The 20357-nt window shown below is 45.4% G+C and overlaps 1 protein-coding gene across 1 annotated transcript in view; it reads right to left on the bottom strand.

Annotated features, from left to right (window-relative positions):
- Positions 1 to 20357, bottom strand: part of extl3 (exostosin-like glycosyltransferase 3) — a 37437-nt gene that overhangs the window by 1918 nt on the left and 15162 nt on the right. Inside the window, exons 2-5 of the mRNA XM_076272167.1 lie at positions 11500 to 14233; positions 10626 to 10753; positions 8445 to 8589; positions 495 to 623 (exon numbers count right to left, since the gene is read on the bottom strand). Of these exons, the coding sequence (XP_076128282.1) occupies positions 495 to 623; positions 8445 to 8589; positions 10626 to 10753; positions 11500 to 13641 (2544 nt within the window). The 5' untranslated portion in view covers positions 13642 to 14233. The remainder of the gene's footprint in view (positions 1 to 494; positions 624 to 8444; positions 8590 to 10625; positions 10754 to 11499; positions 14234 to 20357) is intronic.

The raw sequence follows: 20357 nt of genomic DNA, 5'->3' as shown, positions 1-20357 counted from the left end.
GTGTGTGTGTGTGTGTGTGTGTGTGAAATGAGCACATGCTTTGTGTATCTCTCTTTATCTCACTCTCTCTCTGTGTGTATGTGTGATAAATACACGTGCTTTGTGAATTATGAATCTCTGCCCCCTTCTGTGCATGTGTATAAAATGAACATAATGCTCCATGCACATCCCTCTGCGTAAGTGTGTGTTTGTGTGTGCGTGAAATGAGCACATGTGCTTTGTGTATCTCTCTTTATCGAAGTGTGTGTTTATAGATAGGCCAGTGTCTCTGTGTGTGTGTGTGTGTGTGTGTGTGTGTGTGTGTGTGTGTGTGTGTAATACACATGCTTTGTGAATTATGAATCTCTGACTCTTTCTGTGCATGTCTATATAATGAACATAATGCTCCATGCACATCTCTCCACCCTCTCTCTATCTGTGTGTGTGTGTTTGCTCTCTGGGGACGTGTAGATGTGCGCGCTCTCACGACTGGCTGGCTCGGTGCCCACACTGACCTTGATGGGGGGTTTCCGCGTGATGTGCGAGACCAGGAAGTTCATGGCGATGTCCTCGCAGTTAATGTACTCATCCACCATGTCCCGAATGGCCTGGGGCATCACATACGAGTACAGGTAGGCATAGTACTGCAGAGAGAGAGGGGGAGAGAGGGAGAGGGGGAGAGAGAGAGAGAGAGAGAGAGAGAGAGAGAGAGAGAGAGAGAGAGAGAGAGAGAGAGAGAGAAAGAAAGAGAGAAAGAAAGGGGAGGTTGGAATACACTGGGTTATTGCTCCATGCAGTATTAAATTCTTTACAATATAACTGCACCCTTAAAAACATACCAATACATTAGAGCAGGGGTATTCAACCTTCAGCGAGGTCCAGTTACGGAAATTTTCAAGCAAAGGTCCGGAGCATCATAATGTTTAACGTGCGTGTATAGGCTATGTATGTATATGTAGGCTATGTATGTGTATATATAAATATATATATATATTTGTATAGATAGATGGATGGTAAGGCAACATTCGAAATGAGGAGAAATAAGGCAAGATAAGAGTAATTGGGGAGAAAAACTGAGTAGCCTTGGCTATTTTTAAGATCTTAACGTGAACTTAAAATAAAATTTAACCTGAGGATGGATATTCCACAGCTGGTTCCCTGAACCCATCAATCAGCAAGTTTAATTTAATTTTTTTAGTTTTTTTATGTTGACCCGAAATCCTGGAAACCCAGGAACATCACGAGTGAATGGATGTAGGCCTAACTAGATTGTGGTGGATCAATCATATTGCCCTCTTAAATCGTAAAATATTCTGTGGTCTCAGCACTGTTAAATGGGTAGGCCTAGCCTACCCTATGCTTGCTCAAAATATATGCTTTATGTAGTAGAGGTGCTTCAAACTGGCGTTTTTAAAAATCGCCTGTCACAGAATATATTGAAGAGTCGGTCCAGGGCAATTCCGCGCAAAACTGTCACATCCATAACGCCAACACAATGCCATGGTAGCCTATTTAGTTGGCGTTATGGACATGACAGTTTTGCGTGGTATTGCCTCCGTATCGTTATATAAAGCTCTGTTCTCGCTGTCTAGCTTTCTCCTCTTTGAGCAATACATGATTTGAAAATAACTTACTTATCGCTAACTTCCATCTGATTGTTTTTTCCTCCCGTCTCCTCTCCTCGCTCATTTCAGGCTATCAGTGAGTCTCTTCACCATAACTTTACTCACTGACTCGACTTCAGAATGCACAGATTTCATTGGTTGAGTAGCAACAAGCGAAATGATGGTTCCTAAAGCTACTGAAGTAAATGCTGTTATCCTAACCTACGAAACATTTAGCGCAGCTTTGAAACCTTACGTGAAAATCTAAATTAGGCTATATGGTCCGGTCCGGATAGGATCACGTCAGGGTCCGCCATTTGACGACCTCTGGATTAGAGCATCCAACTAACACAACTCATGATTAAAAAGAGGGGAGGGAGGGAGGGGGAGAGAGAGGTGGATAGAAGAGAAAGAGAAAGAGAAAGAATACGGGTGTTAAGAAGGAGCAAGAGAAAGAGAGAAAGAGTGAAATAAGGAGTAAGATGGAAATAGAAAGAATGAGGGTGGAGAGAAGGATGAGAGAGAGAGAGAGAGAGAGTAGAAGAGGGACAGTGAAGGCAGAAGAAAAAAGAGTGAGAGAGTGTAGGTTAAATTAGGCAGATGGAGAAGGATGGATAGAGCAATAGTATGTGAGGGGAAGAGATAAGAGACAGGAGGTAGAAGGCACCGAAGAATAAATAACCACAGACAGATGGAGATTGTGATGGAAAAAAAAGGTACAAAAAGAAGGGCCATAAACACAGAGCAGCCATGTGGAGTGGGGCAAAAAAGACTGATCTCATATAGTAGCCATGTGGAGTGGGGCAAAAAAGACTCATGATCTCATATAGTAGCCATGTGGAGTGGGGCAAAAAAGACTCATGATCTCATATAGTAGCCATGTGGAGTGGGGCAAAAAAGACTGATCTCATATAGTAGCCATGTGGAGTGGGGCAAAAAAGACTCATGATCTCATATAGTAGCCATGTGGAGTGGGGCAAAAAAGACTCATGATCTCATATAGTAGCCATGTGGAGTGGGGCAAAAAAGACTGATCTCATATAGTAGCCATGTGGAGTGGGGCAAAAAAGACTGATCTCGTATAGTAGCCATGTGGAGTGGGGCAAAAAAGACTGATCTCATATAGTAGCCATTTGGAGTGGGGGAAATAGACCCATCTCACAGCTCAGACCTACACAAGAATTCCATTTTATTATGACTTGAGAGAAAGAAAGAAGGACAGAGAAGGAGAGAGACAGAAAGAGAAAGAGAGGGAGCGAGAGAGTGAGTGTTAGAGGTAGGGGAGTCCCACTGGGCCCCAGCATGGCACAGGGCCTTCCTGCCGCACTGCAGTCAGTTCCAGGGCCTTGATCCCCCCCCCCCTCCCTCCCTCCCTCCCTCCCTCCCCCCCTCCCTCCTCCTGCTCCGTCCACCTCCACCCCTGTGGCCCTCAGCTGAGTCCATCTGTCAGCCCATCAGCACCGGTGACTCCTGTCCCTGAGCCAGACTCACCGTCTGTTAGAGCACTCACACAGTGACACGCTACGCTACCTTCTTCTACTTCTCCTACAAGCCCTACAGCCACAACAGCCAGACTACATGTGCGTGCACACACACACGCGCACACACAGATGCACACACACGCGCGCACACACAGATGCACACACACGCGCGCACACACAGATGCACACACACGCGCACACACACAGATGCACACACACACACGCACACAGATGCACACACACACGCACACACAGATGCACACACACACGCGCACACAGATGCGCACACAGATGCGCACACACACACACACACGCACACAGATGCACACACACACGCGCACACAGATTCACACGCACACGCATGCATGGGGCCCATGCAACCTCCATCATGCTTATGCGACCTACTTCCTGTTTTCCGTAATGGAGATGTTTACTTCAAACTGAATCAAGGGTGTAATTTTAGGGAGATACCGCATCATGGTGGAGGCTTGTAAAGTGAAAAACACATCAAGGGCATTCCATGGAAATTTTGTAAAACACGCTCTGCTTATGAGAATTATGAAGAGGCAAATAGCCATGCTCTCGTGTGCATGTAGCTAGACATCTTTACCCAGGGTGCAACTGGGACCTTATGCTTTGTATTCCCAAATAGGGCATTCGTTATCGCCCGTGTTTGACATGATCAGGGCTCGGCTGTTCTACCATCTACATTCACAAAGCGCTGTTCACAGTCACCCGGTTGCCCGGGCAACAGTAGGGTGAGGGAGATATTTTATCAAGACAGACACAAGTACAAAATGGGAGTGAAACGGGATGTGGGGGTGGTGTGGTGTGGTGTGGTGTGGTGTGGTGTGGTGGTGCGGGGGTGGGGGGGGTGGGGGGGGAGAAAAACGTACAGCGGACAGGAACCAACAGAAAATCCGACAGACAATCCCTCACAGAGGACAGTGAGAAAACGAGTGGGTGGATGGAGGGAAAAGGCTTTTTCTCGACAGGTGACGAGACGGATGGCGGTTCACGGGAAGAAATGGATGTTTTGACATCTGTGAACTTTTCCGTGAGAACTGCAATTTCCAGCGCCAAGCCTCTCCAGCGCAATGACTTGCAGCCTGAGCAGCCAGGTGGTATGGCATGCAGCTGTTTAAAAGACAGGTGGCAGATGTCCTCTGAGCAGAGAGAAAGGATCTATATGGAATCTATAGGGAATGTTTTCCTTCACAGCAGGGACTATGGATGTCCTCCAAAAGCAACGGAAAAAATTATAATAAAATAAGTCATGTTTTTAAGTGCATAAAGACAGTTTTTGTATGGCACTGGACATTTTGACTGAAATTAATACTGAACTTTTTTATTTATTTATTTATTTACGTTTATTTGACAGGGACAATGCTCAATATGTACAGTAATTGGGCCAGATTATAGCCACAAGGCTAATTTACATCTGTTGTCCCTGGACAGGAGTTGATGTTAATCAAATTAAAAGACAAAGTGTATGAGTGGGGGCAATGACCCAACACACACATCACAGTGATGTACAGAGTAATAAAATTGAGTAATGAGATGGAAAATAAAAACATGAAATAAGATAAACATAAACACAGAGACAAGAATCATTGACTAGAAATGTTCACAACGTTGGTTTGCTTTCAACCATTTCTTAAGGCCTAATTTAAAGGTGGTGAATGTGGTGCTTTGTCTAATAATGACAGGGATGCTATTCCACAACTCTGAGGTTTTCACTGAGAAAGCGGTTTGGCCAAAGGTGGAATGCCTAAACACACTTGTGCAATCCCCCCTAGATGATGCTCTTGTGGTCCTTATGTTACTTGTGGGTCTACAAGGGCTCACAAATTGTTTAAAGGGTGGTGGTGCAAGATTATTGATAATTTTAAAAAATAAACAGGTGTTTGAAAAGAAAATAAAATTGTCCAAGGTAAATAAACCATACTTCTGTATGATACAACAGTGATGGTAACTGTAAGATTTTTTGTCCAGAATTTTCATTGCTTGTTTATATACTTTATACATTAATGACATGGTGGTTGCATTTGCTTGAGACCAGGTGGTCAAGCAATATGAGATGTGTGTTAAAATCATAGAATGGAAATAAAGTATAGCTGCCTCTGTAGTCATCTGATTTCTAATCAGCTTAAAATTGAAGAGATTCCTTTTAACTCTTCCATTTACTTTTTTGATATGTTTTTTAAAAGTCAGATGAGTCAACAATGACCCCTAAGTATTTAAAATCATCTACTACTTGGAGTTTTTGACCTTTAACAACTATGTCAGGCTGTTGCGTAGTGCTTTTTCGTGAAGAAAAGTACATGCAAACTGTTTTTGAAGTGTTTAATGTTAAACAAGAGTAATCCAGCCAGTTGACTATTTTGTTCATTGCTCCTGTGAGTTTGTATGCTGCTTGTTGTTTTGTCTTTGCATGCACAAAGATAACTGTGTCATCAGCATACATTTGGATGTTAATGCCTGGGCATACTGAAGGAAGATCATTAATATATATACTGAACAATAGTGGACCTAGGATTGAACCCTGAGGCACCCCTACTGAGCATATATTTTCTTGGGAAGATGTGCCTTTAATTTTAGTGCAATTCTTCCTTCTCATCAAGTATGATGTAAACCACTTGATTGTGTCAGCTGAGATGTTATGAGTGGACAGTTTAGAAACTAAAACATTGTGGTTTACGGTGTCGAAGGCTTTCTTCAGATCCAGAAATATTGCTCCAACCACTCCCCCATTGTCTAAATTGGATTTCAGTTCTTCCACAAAGTAGCATAAAGCGGTATCTGTGGAGTGATTTGACCTGAACCCAAATTGCATTGCATGCAATGGAATATGACATGAATTAAGATGGGCAGTGAGTTGGTTTGCTACAACCCTCTCAACTACCTTAGAGATAATTGGGAGTATACTTATGGGCCTGTAATTTGCCACATCAGTAGGGTCCCCAGCCTTGAATATAGGTGTTATCACAGCTGTTTTCCAAACATCAGGAAACAGACACTCATTAATTGACATATTGACCAGGTGTGTAATGGGTGTACATAGTGCTTTGGCATTACACTTGAAGAGGGAGGAATCTAGTCCATAAACATCCTGAGCCTTAGAACCCTTGAGATTGGTCAAAATTTTGGTTCTCTCTTCTTCATTTGTCTCTTTAAAACTAAAAACTGGGTATTCGTAATTAGGTGGAGTGATGAGCATGGTTCTATCACCAAAAGTTGTTGCTAACTGCTCAACGGACTCCTTAAAAAAAGTATTAAAAGCCAATGCTATTTCCTTGCTATCCCTAGAAAGGCTTCCATTAATGCTTAACTCTAAAGGCTGGTTTCCTTTCCCTACTTTCTTTGACATTGTATTTAGGTGTTTCCATATTTGTTGGCCATTACCTCTGGCCTGATTGATGAGATCAATAAAAAAGTTTGCTTTAGCTTTACGGAGCATATTTACTACCTTATTTCTCAGTCCTTTAAATATCCTATAGTCGTTGCCCAATTGACTTTTTAGGGCTGTTTTGAGTGCATGGTCTCTTTTCTTCATTAGGCTCCATAATTCTTCATTTAGCCATGGTAAATTTGATTTTTTGCGTCCATTTACACACTTCTTGATAAATTTGTCTTTCACACCTGTAATATTTTTTAAGAAAAGTGTGCACTTATCATCTAGGCCTATATTATCGCATGAGAAGTCAGTCCAGCCTAATAATTTTAATTGTTCCTCAAACAGTGGCATATCCTTCTTTGGTATTTTGTAGGACACCTTTTTATTATTATGTTTGTAAAGAAACCTTTTCTTGGTTAGTTTTCGACATATCAACACTAGATTATGGTCTGAGATGCCTGTGACAAAGTTGTACGATTTAGTGATTCTCTCTGGTCTGTTACAGAATATCAAGTCAATCTGTGTATTTGAACAATGTGTAATTCTAGTTGGGCCATTAACCATTTGAGAGAGATCGTGTTTGCCAGTGATATCTTTAAGTTTTTTCCTATCTGATTTGCTAGACCAGTTAATATTGAAATCACCAACTATCATGAGTTCCTTCCCGGTGTTTTCAAACTTTGATAAGAGTGCTTTAAATTCATCATAGAAAGTGTTATCTGATGAGGGTGGTCGATATAGGCAGATAATTATGAATGACATATTTTCTGACAACGATACTGATACAGCAATGCATTCAAAGTTTACAGTCAGCTCATATCTAGAGCTTCGAAAGCAGTCCTTAATATATAGTAGCAGGCCGCCACCTCTTCCAGTCTGTCTGTCTTGCCTAAAAACATTATATTCTGATATGGCATACACAGAGTCCGGCGAATTTGACGTTAACCATGTTTCAGATAGACATAAAAAATCCAGATTAGAGTCTGATAAGAGTTTGTCGATTTCATCGGTCTTGGAAGTGATACTCCGAACATTCAGATGCCCTCCTAATAGGCCCGTAGGCTTAGCTCGAGGATTCCACAGGATCTTCGCATGATTTACAGTTTGAATAAAAAGACAGACACAATTGCGCGTTGTGTGTGTGGTTTTTATTGTACTTCTGTGTTTTATGAATATGAATTTCATTAAGTCAGGGACAGATTCTTACTGTTATGACTAAAGCATGCGGTGCGAATTCCAAACACAGGCACACTGTTCTACTGGAGCTTAGAGTCCGACTCAATGGTCGGGGACCTAATGCTTTGGGGTGGACACCAAACTGAAATCCCCTGTGCACAGCCAGTTGGTAGCAGGAATGTGTGAATGAAGATCAAGGATTATCCACCACACACTACAATACATGACTTTCACTGAGAGCGACCAACGTGCTTCGCAGGCTAGCTTTTTACTTATCACTTATTCATTTGGCTGAAGCTTTTATCCAAAACGACTTACAGATGTCATTTATTACAAGGGCCACGGTCCCCAGAACAACTCTGGGTTAAGTGCCTTGCTTAAGGCCACGGCACTGGCAGCCCACTGCTGAACCCACAACTTGTCTACTTTGGTTTTATTAGGCTACTGGCTTCTTCAGGTTCACTTCACAACATTGTGCTAACATTCTCTTTGGGGTAGACTCATCCTAAACCTACTGACCTAACGAGACAGAGGGGTTGGGCGGGTGGGGAGCATCTTGTACAGCCTCTCAAAATTCTGTAACTTTGACATCAGACTTTGGGGTCATAGGGCCCACCCACCCACACCGGACATAATTTGACTCCGCGGCTCTGCGGATCAGCAGTCTCCTCATCGCGGACCGGCCCATAGTTTGAGAAACCTACTGACCTAACAAGATAGAGGGGTGTGGTGGGGTGTGGTGGGGTGTGGTGGGGTGGGGTGTGGTGTGGCGTGGCGTTGTTCTCGGGGCGTTGGCATCTAGCATACCTTGTGGAAGAAGGCGGCGCCGGTCAGGACCATGGACAGCTCGCAGGAGTAGTTGGAGTTGTAGAGCCAGGACTGGTGGTTGACATCCCACGCGTGGAAGCGGCCAGGGAAACCCACAATACGATCCCTGGCCTCCCGCCATACCCTGAGGGAGAGAGAGAGATGCAACAATATTAACAGAGTGAAAAAGAGGGAAAAGACGGATGGAGATCGGGAGAAGGAAAAAATTGGGGGAGGAGAAACGAGCATTAAGATAGAAAAACAGATTTGAAGAGAAAATGGGATTTAGGGAGGGAAAGAGACAGATAGAGAGATGCAGCGTCTCATGCAGTGCAGTTGCTCCCTTAAGTATCCGAGTGGCTGATTGGTGATTGAGATTGTTCTAAGTGGCCTCTGAGTGCTTGCTCTGTGAGTGGTCGGCTGTTCCTCAGAGCCCTTAGGTGTCTTTGCTCTGGGCAAACTCAACTAGAATCCATCACTTCACCAAGGAGTGGCTCAGGAGATACATTCATCTCACTCAAAACACACACACACACACACACACACACACACACACACACACACACACACACACACACACACACACACACACACACACACACACACACACACACACACACACACACACACACACACACACACACACACACACACACACACACACACACACACACCACAAAGAGAAAGAGAGACAGACTGCTAACACTAATAAATGCACCAACATGCTCAAGCCTGTTTGTAAGCGAAAGGAAGAGAGTATGGACAGACACACACACACACACACACACACACACACACAGCTGTAAAATGTGAAAGCAGGAACATATGGTCTAGCATCAAATAGAGGGGGGTTGTTAACCTGTGCTGCACTTATCAGGTGAGATGCCAGACATTCCTTTCTCTCTCCCCGACTCAAGTGACCCCTACTGCCTCTTAAAGACCCCCACCTGCAAAGCTCCCCGTTCACCCTCCACACACACACACACACACACACACACACATCACTCTCTTGATCTCTCTCACTCACACACACACACACACCCACACCTTTGAAACCCATCTCAATCTTCTTATCTTGTTTACACACACGCAGGGCTTTCACACACTAGTTGTAAACTCTCTATGGGGCTGCATTCCGAGCGATGCGATTTCCCCCCCGAGACACTGGGGATAATTTATGCCAAATGACCCCCCCCCCCATGCTGCGGCGGTAGCAGTGAGCGGCGTGTCCAGACAGGCCCCCGGGGCAGATGGGATCAGACAGAGATAGCTAGCCCTGAGCGCAGGATGGTGTGTACACAGCGCCGGCGCTCGCGCATGCTAGTCACACACTCCCCAAGTCCAAAGGGGGGACGACTCCCACAGGCAGATGAAAGACACAAAATGCCATTTTTGGGGGGTAAATATTTACGGTTTCAAAATGCTTCCATTCCTGAGGACAGCTTGCGGTTTTCCTCTTAACCTGCTAGCCCTTGGGTGTTGGCCAAATCAAACCTATGCAGGGCTGCGTTCAGCCAGGCTCTTCCTGGACCACCTAAAAGAGCTGCAATGTTTGCTCAAGGATGTCCTCACAGCGCACCACACGGGTATGCAGCACTGAGGTGCCAGCAATTCGCACCGATTCTACATGACTCATTTTAACACGTTTTACACTTTCACTTCCTCTTTGGATGAGTACATTAAAAATCCCCCGAGTAAACTTTGCAACATTGCAGCAATCAATATATCAGAAAGGCTACATTTGAAACACAGCGTTCTGTCTATAAAGAGCCATTAAGTTATTGCGTTCTGGTGCTGTGGAGAAGCATCTTTTATGGATGCATTTTCCTGGATCTTCCATCCCATCTATAACGGAATATTAATTTACTTCTGCACATGTTCATGCATAGAATTTGTGTAGCTTGATTGATTGCTCTGACCACTTGGCTACATGATAAAAGGTTTGCACTTTTGCAACACACAATACACAATGTGTGTATTCAAATCATGAAAGTTTCAATGTAATAGAATTCATCACTGGGTGAAGGCACCGCAATAGTGACATCTTTAAACAAGTGTGCAACAAACTCAAAGGAGCAGGATTTGCATGTGCTGCTTACCAGACAACTTCTCAAATAAACGCTGATAAATAGGTACACTACCGCTACAACAGCTCTGATTCTCCCAGCATTCCGCGCTCACCTGAAGCCAAACATGATCTCATCATGACGGAGATGGGCATCGTCGTCAATGGACAAGATAGCTTCCGTTTCCACGGCATCCCATGGGAGGAAGCGGTTGTTCAGGCTGTTCTTTTCAGTGCGCACCACCTGGAAGAGAGTGGGTGGGGTGGGGTGAGGGGTAGTTTTAGGGGAGAGTTTCTGTCACAGCTCCTCAACATAAAACAAGCATATAATACAGCAATGAAAGAAATATGACAGTAAAGGTTCTCCCTTGCGGGCTGAAGGCCTAAAAACTCTAGAAGCTAGAAAAAGCGCTGCTGCTGCTGCTGCTCGGAAAAAAATGCAATCGCATAGACAGTGGGGGAGGGAGACTAGTTCCATGACTGAAATCTTTTATGAAGACAGCTTTAATTAATTATAGGATTTACATTCCTCGGATGCTCCATGATTATTGAAATGTCATTCAAACTGGCTTCTCTCTCCGACAATTCTGCAGCTTGCACAGAGGAAAGCAAACAGTAACATTATTAATATTTAACTATACATCTAGGGAACAATTGGCTAGGGACTTGGGCTACTTTAGATACGGGATGAGTCTTTTTTAAAAACCCAACCCTTCTGTGGGCATGGAAGAAACTTCATTGTTTGCCTCTATCAATGTTAACAAGTGTAATGTTGGCTCACCGCCTTCTGAATAGAAATTGCTTCAAAAGAACATCTGCAGAGGCAAGCAATGTAGGTGTTACAATGGCTTGGACAAAATAACAGGTTGAAGTTTATGTGTAACGGGTGATTTGGGTCAGCCAGCAGGACTCATAGACTTAACTGGCCTCTTGTGAGTCATAGTGTGAATTTAATGGCATAATGGGTTTGGCACTGGACAGCATACTCACCACAATAGGCAGCCCGATGTCCGGCCAGATAAGGTCATCCGAGGGTGGCTTGGGGGAGTTCCAGACGACAACAACTTTGTTGAGGTAGGGGAGGCCGTTGAGCCTCTCCAGGGAGTTCATAAGGACCTCCTCCCGCTCGTAGGTCAGCATCACTACTGTGAACTGCTCACGAGGGGTGTTCCCCCCGAGAGCAGCTTGGAACTCCCTCCCTGAGCCTCCAGAGCCTCCGCCGATGGGTCGGAAGCCAGTGCCCGAACCCAGGAACTTAGCCTCCGAAGGGAGCACCGGGTCAAAGGGTGTGTGGGGGAACAGGTGGAAGGGGCCTGGTGGCCGATTCCAGGTGCGGTACACGTCAGACGCCGTGTAGGTAAAGTTCCTCAGGAAGCGTGGCGAGGCATAAGGGGGTTCCGTCTCCACCGGGCCCAGGTCCAAGTCACCGTTGTCGGCCAGGTTGGCGTCGGTTCCAGCCAGCTTACCGGCCTTGTGCGGAATCTCCTGCGCCGGCTCTTCCCTGATTGGAGCCGCCGGGACCTGTACGCTTGTGCGAATACTGGCCAGGATGGTGCCGAAGACCGTCTCCGAGGTGGAGAAGTAGGTCTCCCAGAGGAAGCGGCCTTGCCTCCTCATGGCCAACAGGTCGTTGTCTGACAAGCTGCGTAGCAGGAAGTGTAGTTCAGTGATGCGAGGCTTGGGGACAATGATGGTGGCCTCGCTCCATCGTATTAGATGATGATACGGCAACTTGGAGTGGTCTCCAAGCACGACAGGGATGGCACCCACCTCGAGAGCCTCAAAGAGCCGCATACCACAGCCAGCTGAAGCTACCAGCTGCCCATCCCCTGGAGCTATTACCAGGGCAAACGTAGAGACTTTCAACACCTCCAGCCTCTCTTCGCGCTCCCCACACAAGGCCCACTCGGTTGGCAGGCTGGGCCTCGGCCGGTTCTTACACGTGAACTCTACAAGTACCTGGTCCAGGTGGCTGTCCTGGACCGCTTTCAAGGTGCCAATGATGCGGTCGTCGTAATCAGCAGGCGGATCTCCCTCCATCTCCTCCTCGAAGGACTGCGGTGGGGCCTCTAGCAGGCTGCTCCTCAACGACTCCACCTTCTCGCCTTGGAAGGTGAAGAGATACTTCCTCTTCACCGGAACCTGAGGGGGCACCTCCAGGAAGTTGGGCTCTGAGAGGGCGTGGACAAGCGGGGACACCACAAGGTCGAACCCTTCCCGATACTGTCGCTCCAAGAAGGTGGACTGTGCCACAGCTGCCCGCCCTGTGCTCACATTATACAGAAAGTTCTGTGTGAGGGACTTTCTCGACAGGTGGACCAAAAGGTGGTTATGGCCATCGGACCTCCAGTAAGGTAGCTCCCGAAGCTGCTTCTCCAGGTCTGCAGGAGAGGGGGGAGGGGAACCCGGTGTTTCCTGCAACTCCCCTACAAGCACCACATACAGGCAAGCGATGCTTGGGTTGTCCGTCACATAGATGTTGCTTTTAACCGACGCTGCAAAAGCTTGCTTGACCAGCGGGTCAAGGTTCTCTCCCCAGGTATATGACCCTGTGTCGTAAACATAGACCGGGAACCCTGACGTCATGGGGCACCGGGCATAATCGAAACACGACCGGAGGCGACACGCCCGTGATGACTTAGGAGGGGGAAGTCCGGCGTCATCTTTGTCCGGCACCAAGCGGACCGGTAGCGAGAGCTTGGGCTGATTCTGGGCCATGAGCTCCTTGTAGGAGTGCTCAGTTTGGCTGATGACATTCTTAAGCTGCAGCAGGTCCTGCTTGGCGCTGTCGATGCTCCGTTTGCAGGCCTCGATGCGCAGGTTGAGCCGGGCGATCTCGCCATTCAGCTCCTGCCGCTTGGCCTCCAGCTGGAGGAGCTCCTCGCTGACCGACTCGCGGATGCGACACAGGTCCTGCACGTGCTTGGCCTCACACAGCTCGCCGCCGGGCCGCGGCCCAAAGATGCGCTTGTCTGGCCCGCCGGCCTCGTCGATGGTGGTGAGGTAGTAGTGGGCGATGAGTGGGAAGAAGACCAGGATGAAAAAGAGCATGAAGCTGAGCCAGGTGAGGCGGACGCGACGGAACACCCATGGCTGACCACCGTTGCCCGCCATTCCCCCGTTGCGCTGCATTGCTACGGCGGCAGCTCACAATCGCGCGTGGTCACTCTCCTTCGGATTGAGCACCAGCGTGATCAGTGTGTCGATAAGGAGGATCAGCGCCCATGCTGCGACTTTGTCCACATTGCGAAAGGTTAAAAGGTTAAAGGTTACGCCTGCAGTGTGGGGGAAAGATAATAAATAAAACAAAAAGAGCAGAACCTCAGCTGCTTACTACAGATTCTCCAATGCCTTTCCCAAGATGCATCTGGGTCAATTTCTCACAACTCTTTGTATTCCGTAGAGCCATCAAAATGAAGGGAAATTTCATCTTCTTTTTTCGAACTGGGTGAACATCACAGACATGTAAATGGTGTTGTATTTCTCCATGAGAGGGCCAGGGGTAGCCCAGGGCTACCCAAGAAGGGAGAACATTCCCTGGACAGAGGGAGCAGATGGTAAGGCCATTCTGGGTGTACCATGGAGGTCATGGTTGGCCTCCAGCTTGCTCTGACACATTGCGACTCAGCTTCCACAGCTCCCCATGACCGGGGGACCAACCGTGTGGATCGTTTTGTGGTCCACGGGGGTGTTCAAGATCCAGATGCCTTCAGCCACGCAGAATCTGTAACAGAAAAAAAGGAACTTGATCAAAAACCTGATAAGCCTGAAGGCAGAGATTTTTCCCAGCTCTCTTTATGAAACTAATGTTTGTCTTCACCTGAAAAAAGACAGGGATTACACTGATGTCACATCTTACCGTCCTCTAAGTTTGCTAAACAGCGACCAAAAAATTATTGCAAAAGTTCTTACGAACCGATTAAGTAGACATAGCAGTGCCCTAATCCACCCGGACCAAACAGGTTTCATAGATTCTCCTTCTCTAACACCTGCCGCCTGTTAAATACAATGTACTCTAATAAGCTACCCCACGCTGCTGTCATATCGTTAGATGCCCAGCAGGCCTTTGACCAAATCCAAGAGATACATATTTTCCACTCTTCTTTTGGTTATGGTGTTGGCTATGGTGTCCCCCCGATTCCTGCGGGGCTGTGACACCAGGCAGAGGTGGAACCTTTCCCCTAGGTTTTTTTTCCCTGGTTCTTGAGCCCCTGGCAATAGCTATTAGAGCCAGCCCCCAAATCAGTGGAATAAATTGTGGCACATCTGAGTGTACTATAGGCTTATATGCAGATGATGTGATTCTGACCCTGTCAGATGTTAGGACATCCCATTCCCCTTACTTGATTTGATAAGAACATTTGGTCAATTCGCTAGATTTACTATTAACTGGGACAAAAGTCTGTTCATGTCCCTATCTGATGGCCTAGACTCTAAATATCTTGAGGATCTACCATTTAAAGTTTCCACTGATCAGTTCAGATATTTGGGAATCAACGTCGCCAAAAACCCCAAACTTCTCTTTAAATGTAATTATAATGATCTGACGGACAAGTGTAAAGCTATGATAGACAAATGGAAACTTCTCCCTTTTTTTTAATAGGGCGTGTGAATATTATCAAGAGGATTGTACTTCCCAAATGTATCTATCTTTTTCAAAATGTACCCATTTTTCTTACAGCCGACTTCTTCAATTCATTAGACTATAATTTTGCCTTTTGTATGGGCCAACAACACCCACCACAAATTTCATAAGATCTGGGGGCCTTTCACAGACCATATTAAGAGAGAACAGTCTCAGGATGAGGTTTAACGGTATTAGATTGTGTTGTACTGTATGATGTGAATTGTTTTCCTATTCTCATGATGTGAATTGCTTTCATGTAAATTGCTTGCTGGGACCCTGGTCTTGATTTGGGCCTCACTTCTTCCCAACACCGTGGAACTCTGAATCTTCAAAACATGTGTACATTTTTTTCCGTTTTTGGACTGGATTATAGCCATACTGGTATATTTTAGATGAACTGGCAGTTTATGTTTTGTTTAGTCTTGTTTCTGATAAGCCTTTACTTATTCACAACATTAAAAGAAATACAGACCATGCCAATTCCTTTTAAATGCAAAAAATATCTTGAAAGAACTTTGCAGTAGCCTACACGTCAAAGATGTCATGAACATGTTTGTAACAAAACTGTTTATAAACAAAACAGGAGGGCAAACCCAGTGAGAAAAGGCACAGTTTAATAAACCGTGGGCTTTTTAGATGTGATGTTTAGCAGATGACCATGCGCCAAATAGTCAGCAAAATGTTTTCAACATGGGCATGAGTCACTGCTGTTGTGATTTCTTGTAAACAAATAACACAGCTGTACAAAGTTATCAGATCTGACATGCCAACACTGAAGGAAGCTCAACAAACAAGGAACCTCTCTGGAATGTAAGACGGCTTCACACAAACTAATAAAAAGCCATGGCACTACATTTTTCTTAATGGAAAACAATATTCCAGAAGTACCAAAATAACCAACGGGAAATAAGACATGGAGCCAAGCTGATTACTGGTGACTGGCATTCTTCGCAAAGTACCTCAACAGCAGGAAGCTAGCTGCATATACCTCATCAGATTGCAATCAACAATTAGCTATGGAATTGAGTGGCAATTTGGAGAGATGCTGATTAAAAGCTAGGCTAAATGATGCAACTCCATTTTGTTTTCTGCCAAAGTGGTTTCAAAATTCATGGCCATGCTCATGGTGGAAATAATCATTATAACACTGCTAGTGCCGGAAAAAAACAGACCCTGGCAACCCAAGGGCCTCTTCCCACAGACTGTTGACCCAAATGATGGGAAGAACTCCTCCCTACAGATCATTATACAGTCTATGCTGCTCATCCTGATTTGAATTTTCAGACAAAACATGCAATTTACCCATTTATTTGGTAAAGTACTCTACTAAAGCTACTAGCTAAAGAACTCAACAGAATATCAACCAATATCAACAGAATCTCTGAAAACCCAAAATCATACCAGGCTACATTTACACAACCCTCAGTCCATTAGATGGGTCAGCACCGCGGTCAGATGAGATTCTTGTTTTATTGTGATTTTCCAGGGATTTGTATTCTACAAGACAATAAGAGCGCTACAGCAGGAGAACAAATTGACAGCGAGGGTTGCCATGACATCCTCGGCTGCCCTGTAAGAGCGTGTGTTTGCACTTCCTCTGATAAGAGTCCTTTTCTATTAAAAAGCAAAAAAAAAATGCCCTCAGAATAATCCAATTTCTATGGTCCTTTGAATGAGAGGCTAATAACACACAAACAAGACAAACACACACACATACACACCAACAGACACGCTCTAAACCATAAATCCAAATGTTAACCAACATTTTTTCAGGGAGGATAAAAATCCTAGCCGGAATATTCCTGCTGGCTGCATTTCTGTTCGGTTTTACGGTCCAGACTATTCCCTAAAAGCCTGTGTTTTTGCTGAGATTTGAGGAGATTTAACAAGCAGGGATGAGCACTTACATAAGCACAAGATCAACACACATATAGAGAGTCTGGGGCACACACTGCCCAACACACAAGTAGACATTCAGATAGGCACATACCCAGACACATGCCACAGGCATACACACATGCCAGCAGGAATGTGTCTCGGCTCAGGCACACACACATACACACAAGCACATTGAGTGCTGCTTTCTCTTCCTGATGGAACAGCTCGCAATATGGTCACTGCACCTGTCTGCTTCGAGCTACGGCAGAAACGGCACAGAGGCCATTACTTACGCTTCACGCATCACATCTGAGTGTGTACATGTGAATAGCCTCAGCACAGACACACACACACACACACACACACACAACACACAACACACACAACACACTCTGTGTCCCAGAAGTGCTGCAGAGCCACCGCAGGTCAACTCACAACAGTCTCAGATAACACTAGGGACATCACTGGGGTGTGTCCAGTCACGCACTCCCATCTACACAAGAATGACAGACAGACAGACACACACATACACACAAACAAACAATATACAACACACACACAAACAATATACAACACACACACTCTCACACACACACACCAGAGACTATAGTCATTGCAATATATCATCTGGCGGTTTGTCAGTTCACTCAACAGCATGCCTCTGGCTATATCAAAACAGACATTACAGCGCCATAACCCCACCCCATGTAATGTACATTTTTTGCCCAAGTGATTCATTCCACCACAACACAGAACACAGGCTCCCCAGAGTTCAAGTGATTGCCTTGGACCACACCTACAGCCTGCTCCTCGTGCTTTCCCTTCTGATGCTTTGATTTACTGTGCCATGAAAAAGGCCTTGAAGCCATAGTCAAAAAATAATAAATAAATAAATAAATAAAAAAACAGGCAAGTGTAACAGCAAAGGATCTATTAGGTGAAGGCTTCTCTGTAGATCATCCTCACTGCTAGCGTTTTGCTTTTTTTCACTCAGTACAATGTACAGAATTGCTGCTTTGTATGTTCAGTGGAAAAGACTGCATCCCAAAGACTGCAAGAGCAAGAAGTCTGATCTATTAGAGAGAGAGCATCCACACCAAGTGCATCAGCAATTCTGGACTTTTAAATAGATTTTGATGATAAAGCATGCCTTGAATTCCCTGCATGACGTCTGTACCACTGCGATTTCATAATCTCATGGTAAAAAGGGAAGAAACTCCTGTTCATTTTTTTTTCCCACTGAGGCAGATGCAGATGGGGAACTCTGGCACCGACTGCTAGGCTCCATCTTGCCAGCTCAGTCTCCACGGAGACTCTGGTCTGCACCCACTCAACTCAGAACGCTTGTTTAGAACTCAATCAGTGAGTTGTGGGGGGATGATTTTGGTCATGGCAAACGGAGTTCACACAAAGCTGAAAGTCACAGAAGTAGTGATAGTAGGATCTTTTTCCATCAGATGTGAAGTGGATGAAGAGAAGACATAGAGAGCTCGTCAAACCCTTCTCTTTGGAGGTGTGTACGTGTGTGAGGGGGGTGGTATGTTAAGGCTGATTTTTGCTTCTGCATCGATTCGACGGCGTACCCCACGTAAACCCCTCTGCGTCGCCGCGAACCCCCCTCCCAGCTCGACGCAGACCGCAAGGACTGTGATTGGTCAACTTGTCCTGTGTGCTGATAGCCAGTGTTTTAAGCAGTCTACTGTGGGGAGTAGCAACATGCTAGTTCGCTGACATAAGCTTTGCGAATAAACTCTTTTGGTTATTATGGTAACTATATTTTGGTTACAATGACGAGGTTATCCGTTTGTAAAGTGTCTATTTGTTAGTACCATTTTGAAATTAACACTTCGTCAGCAAGCAGTACTTTGTGGACAGTTGTGGTAAACTTTTCTTGCTAACATAACATAAATTGGCTGGCAGACACCTTGCAAATAACCTCAGACTTATTTTCTGGTTACAGTAACTAGGTCATTGGATTTTACTGTGTCTATTTCTCAATACTTTTTACAAAATCTAAGCAAGAAAAGGACAAAAACAAAGAAGATTAATATTTCAGCACGACAGTCTATGGGGTTTGGCATTCTGACTATCATTTCGGTGGTGAGCGACGCAGACACAAGTGACGCAGAGCTACGAAGCCACACACTCCCTAGCAGTATGGCGGTGAAATGCACCGCGATGCAAAGCAACCCCGACGCAGAACTCTGAAAGGGTCACAATGCCGTAGAAGCGACGGAGTAGCTACGGCGTGAAGTCGACCAAGTAGAAGCATAAATCAGTCTATTCATTTGACTGGTTCTGTAGCATAAAGCTGTCAGTTTAAATTCATTACCTCAAGTGTTTCAACGCACTCATGCAAAGAGAACTTGATTGGCCGTCATTATCTATGCCACACACACAAGCAAAATTGAGTGGAAGTTTTTCAGACCACATTGAATGCAGTGATCATTTGTAGGAGGGATGCCGTAGCACAAAACATGGCCACCTTTCAGTGGTATTTAAAACTCCGGTCACACAAGCATGCACACACAAACACATACACTCGTTGAGAAGTTGAACAATGTTATGATTGACTCTCCAGCTTCATCTACTAATGAGACGGTGTTGTGATGGTGAGAACTCTCCTAGCCTAATCCCCTAGGCTACACATTCGCCCACACACACACACAGCGGACCTAAGCTGTCCATCTTTGCGGACCGTGCAGCAGAACATATAGGCTCTCCAAAGTGGCCCAGGGCCAGGCAAAACCCCATACACTTCCCCAGAATCCTGGAGGGACTATCAGAGCCCCATAATTACCCTCAATTCAACAAAAGACTGCAGAACCTCACACACATGAAGCAAAAAAATATTTAGGGGGCAACAGACCAAACCCTGCAGCACAAAAAAGAGCCACAGAGTCTTGGCCCTGTGCTGTCTGGTGACCGAATCTACAACAAAACAACACACCTTACTCCATCACAAAACATTTAAAAAGTAGTAATTTATTTAAAAGGAAGAAAAGAATGTACCTTATAGGCGAATGACATTATGAGGCTGTTCTTCAGAACACACAGTTGTTTGCTGCCATAGTGTGTTACATAAAGCTCCACAGGGGACAAAATGAATGGGGCTCCACAATCTGAGCCCTTTCCATAAAGCAGGACACTGCAGTCAGAGCAGCAAGCGCATTAAAACACATAACCACCCTCCTCCTCCTCCTGTATTAAATCCCCCTCCATTAAAAAACTTGTTAAGCTACTCGCAGCTGATGTCGGATGGCACAGCGTCCCTCAAGTTGCTCGGGCTTGTCCTTTGAGCTACGTTAGAGCGTCAAGCAACAAGGCCCGAGTGTCTGGTCTC

This window comes from Alosa pseudoharengus, unplaced genomic scaffold (genome assembly GCF_046254945.1).
Source record: "Alosa pseudoharengus isolate Yale_2024_CS ecotype anadromous, Long Island Sound unplaced genomic scaffold, YU_APseudo_1.1 YU_APseudo_1.1_scf_7, whole genome shotgun sequence".
Classification (NCBI taxonomy): domain Eukaryota; kingdom Metazoa; phylum Chordata; class Actinopteri; order Clupeiformes; family Clupeidae; genus Alosa; species Alosa pseudoharengus.
Note: the sequence above shows the minus strand (reverse complement) of the source record. Positions and strands in the feature narration are given on the sequence as shown.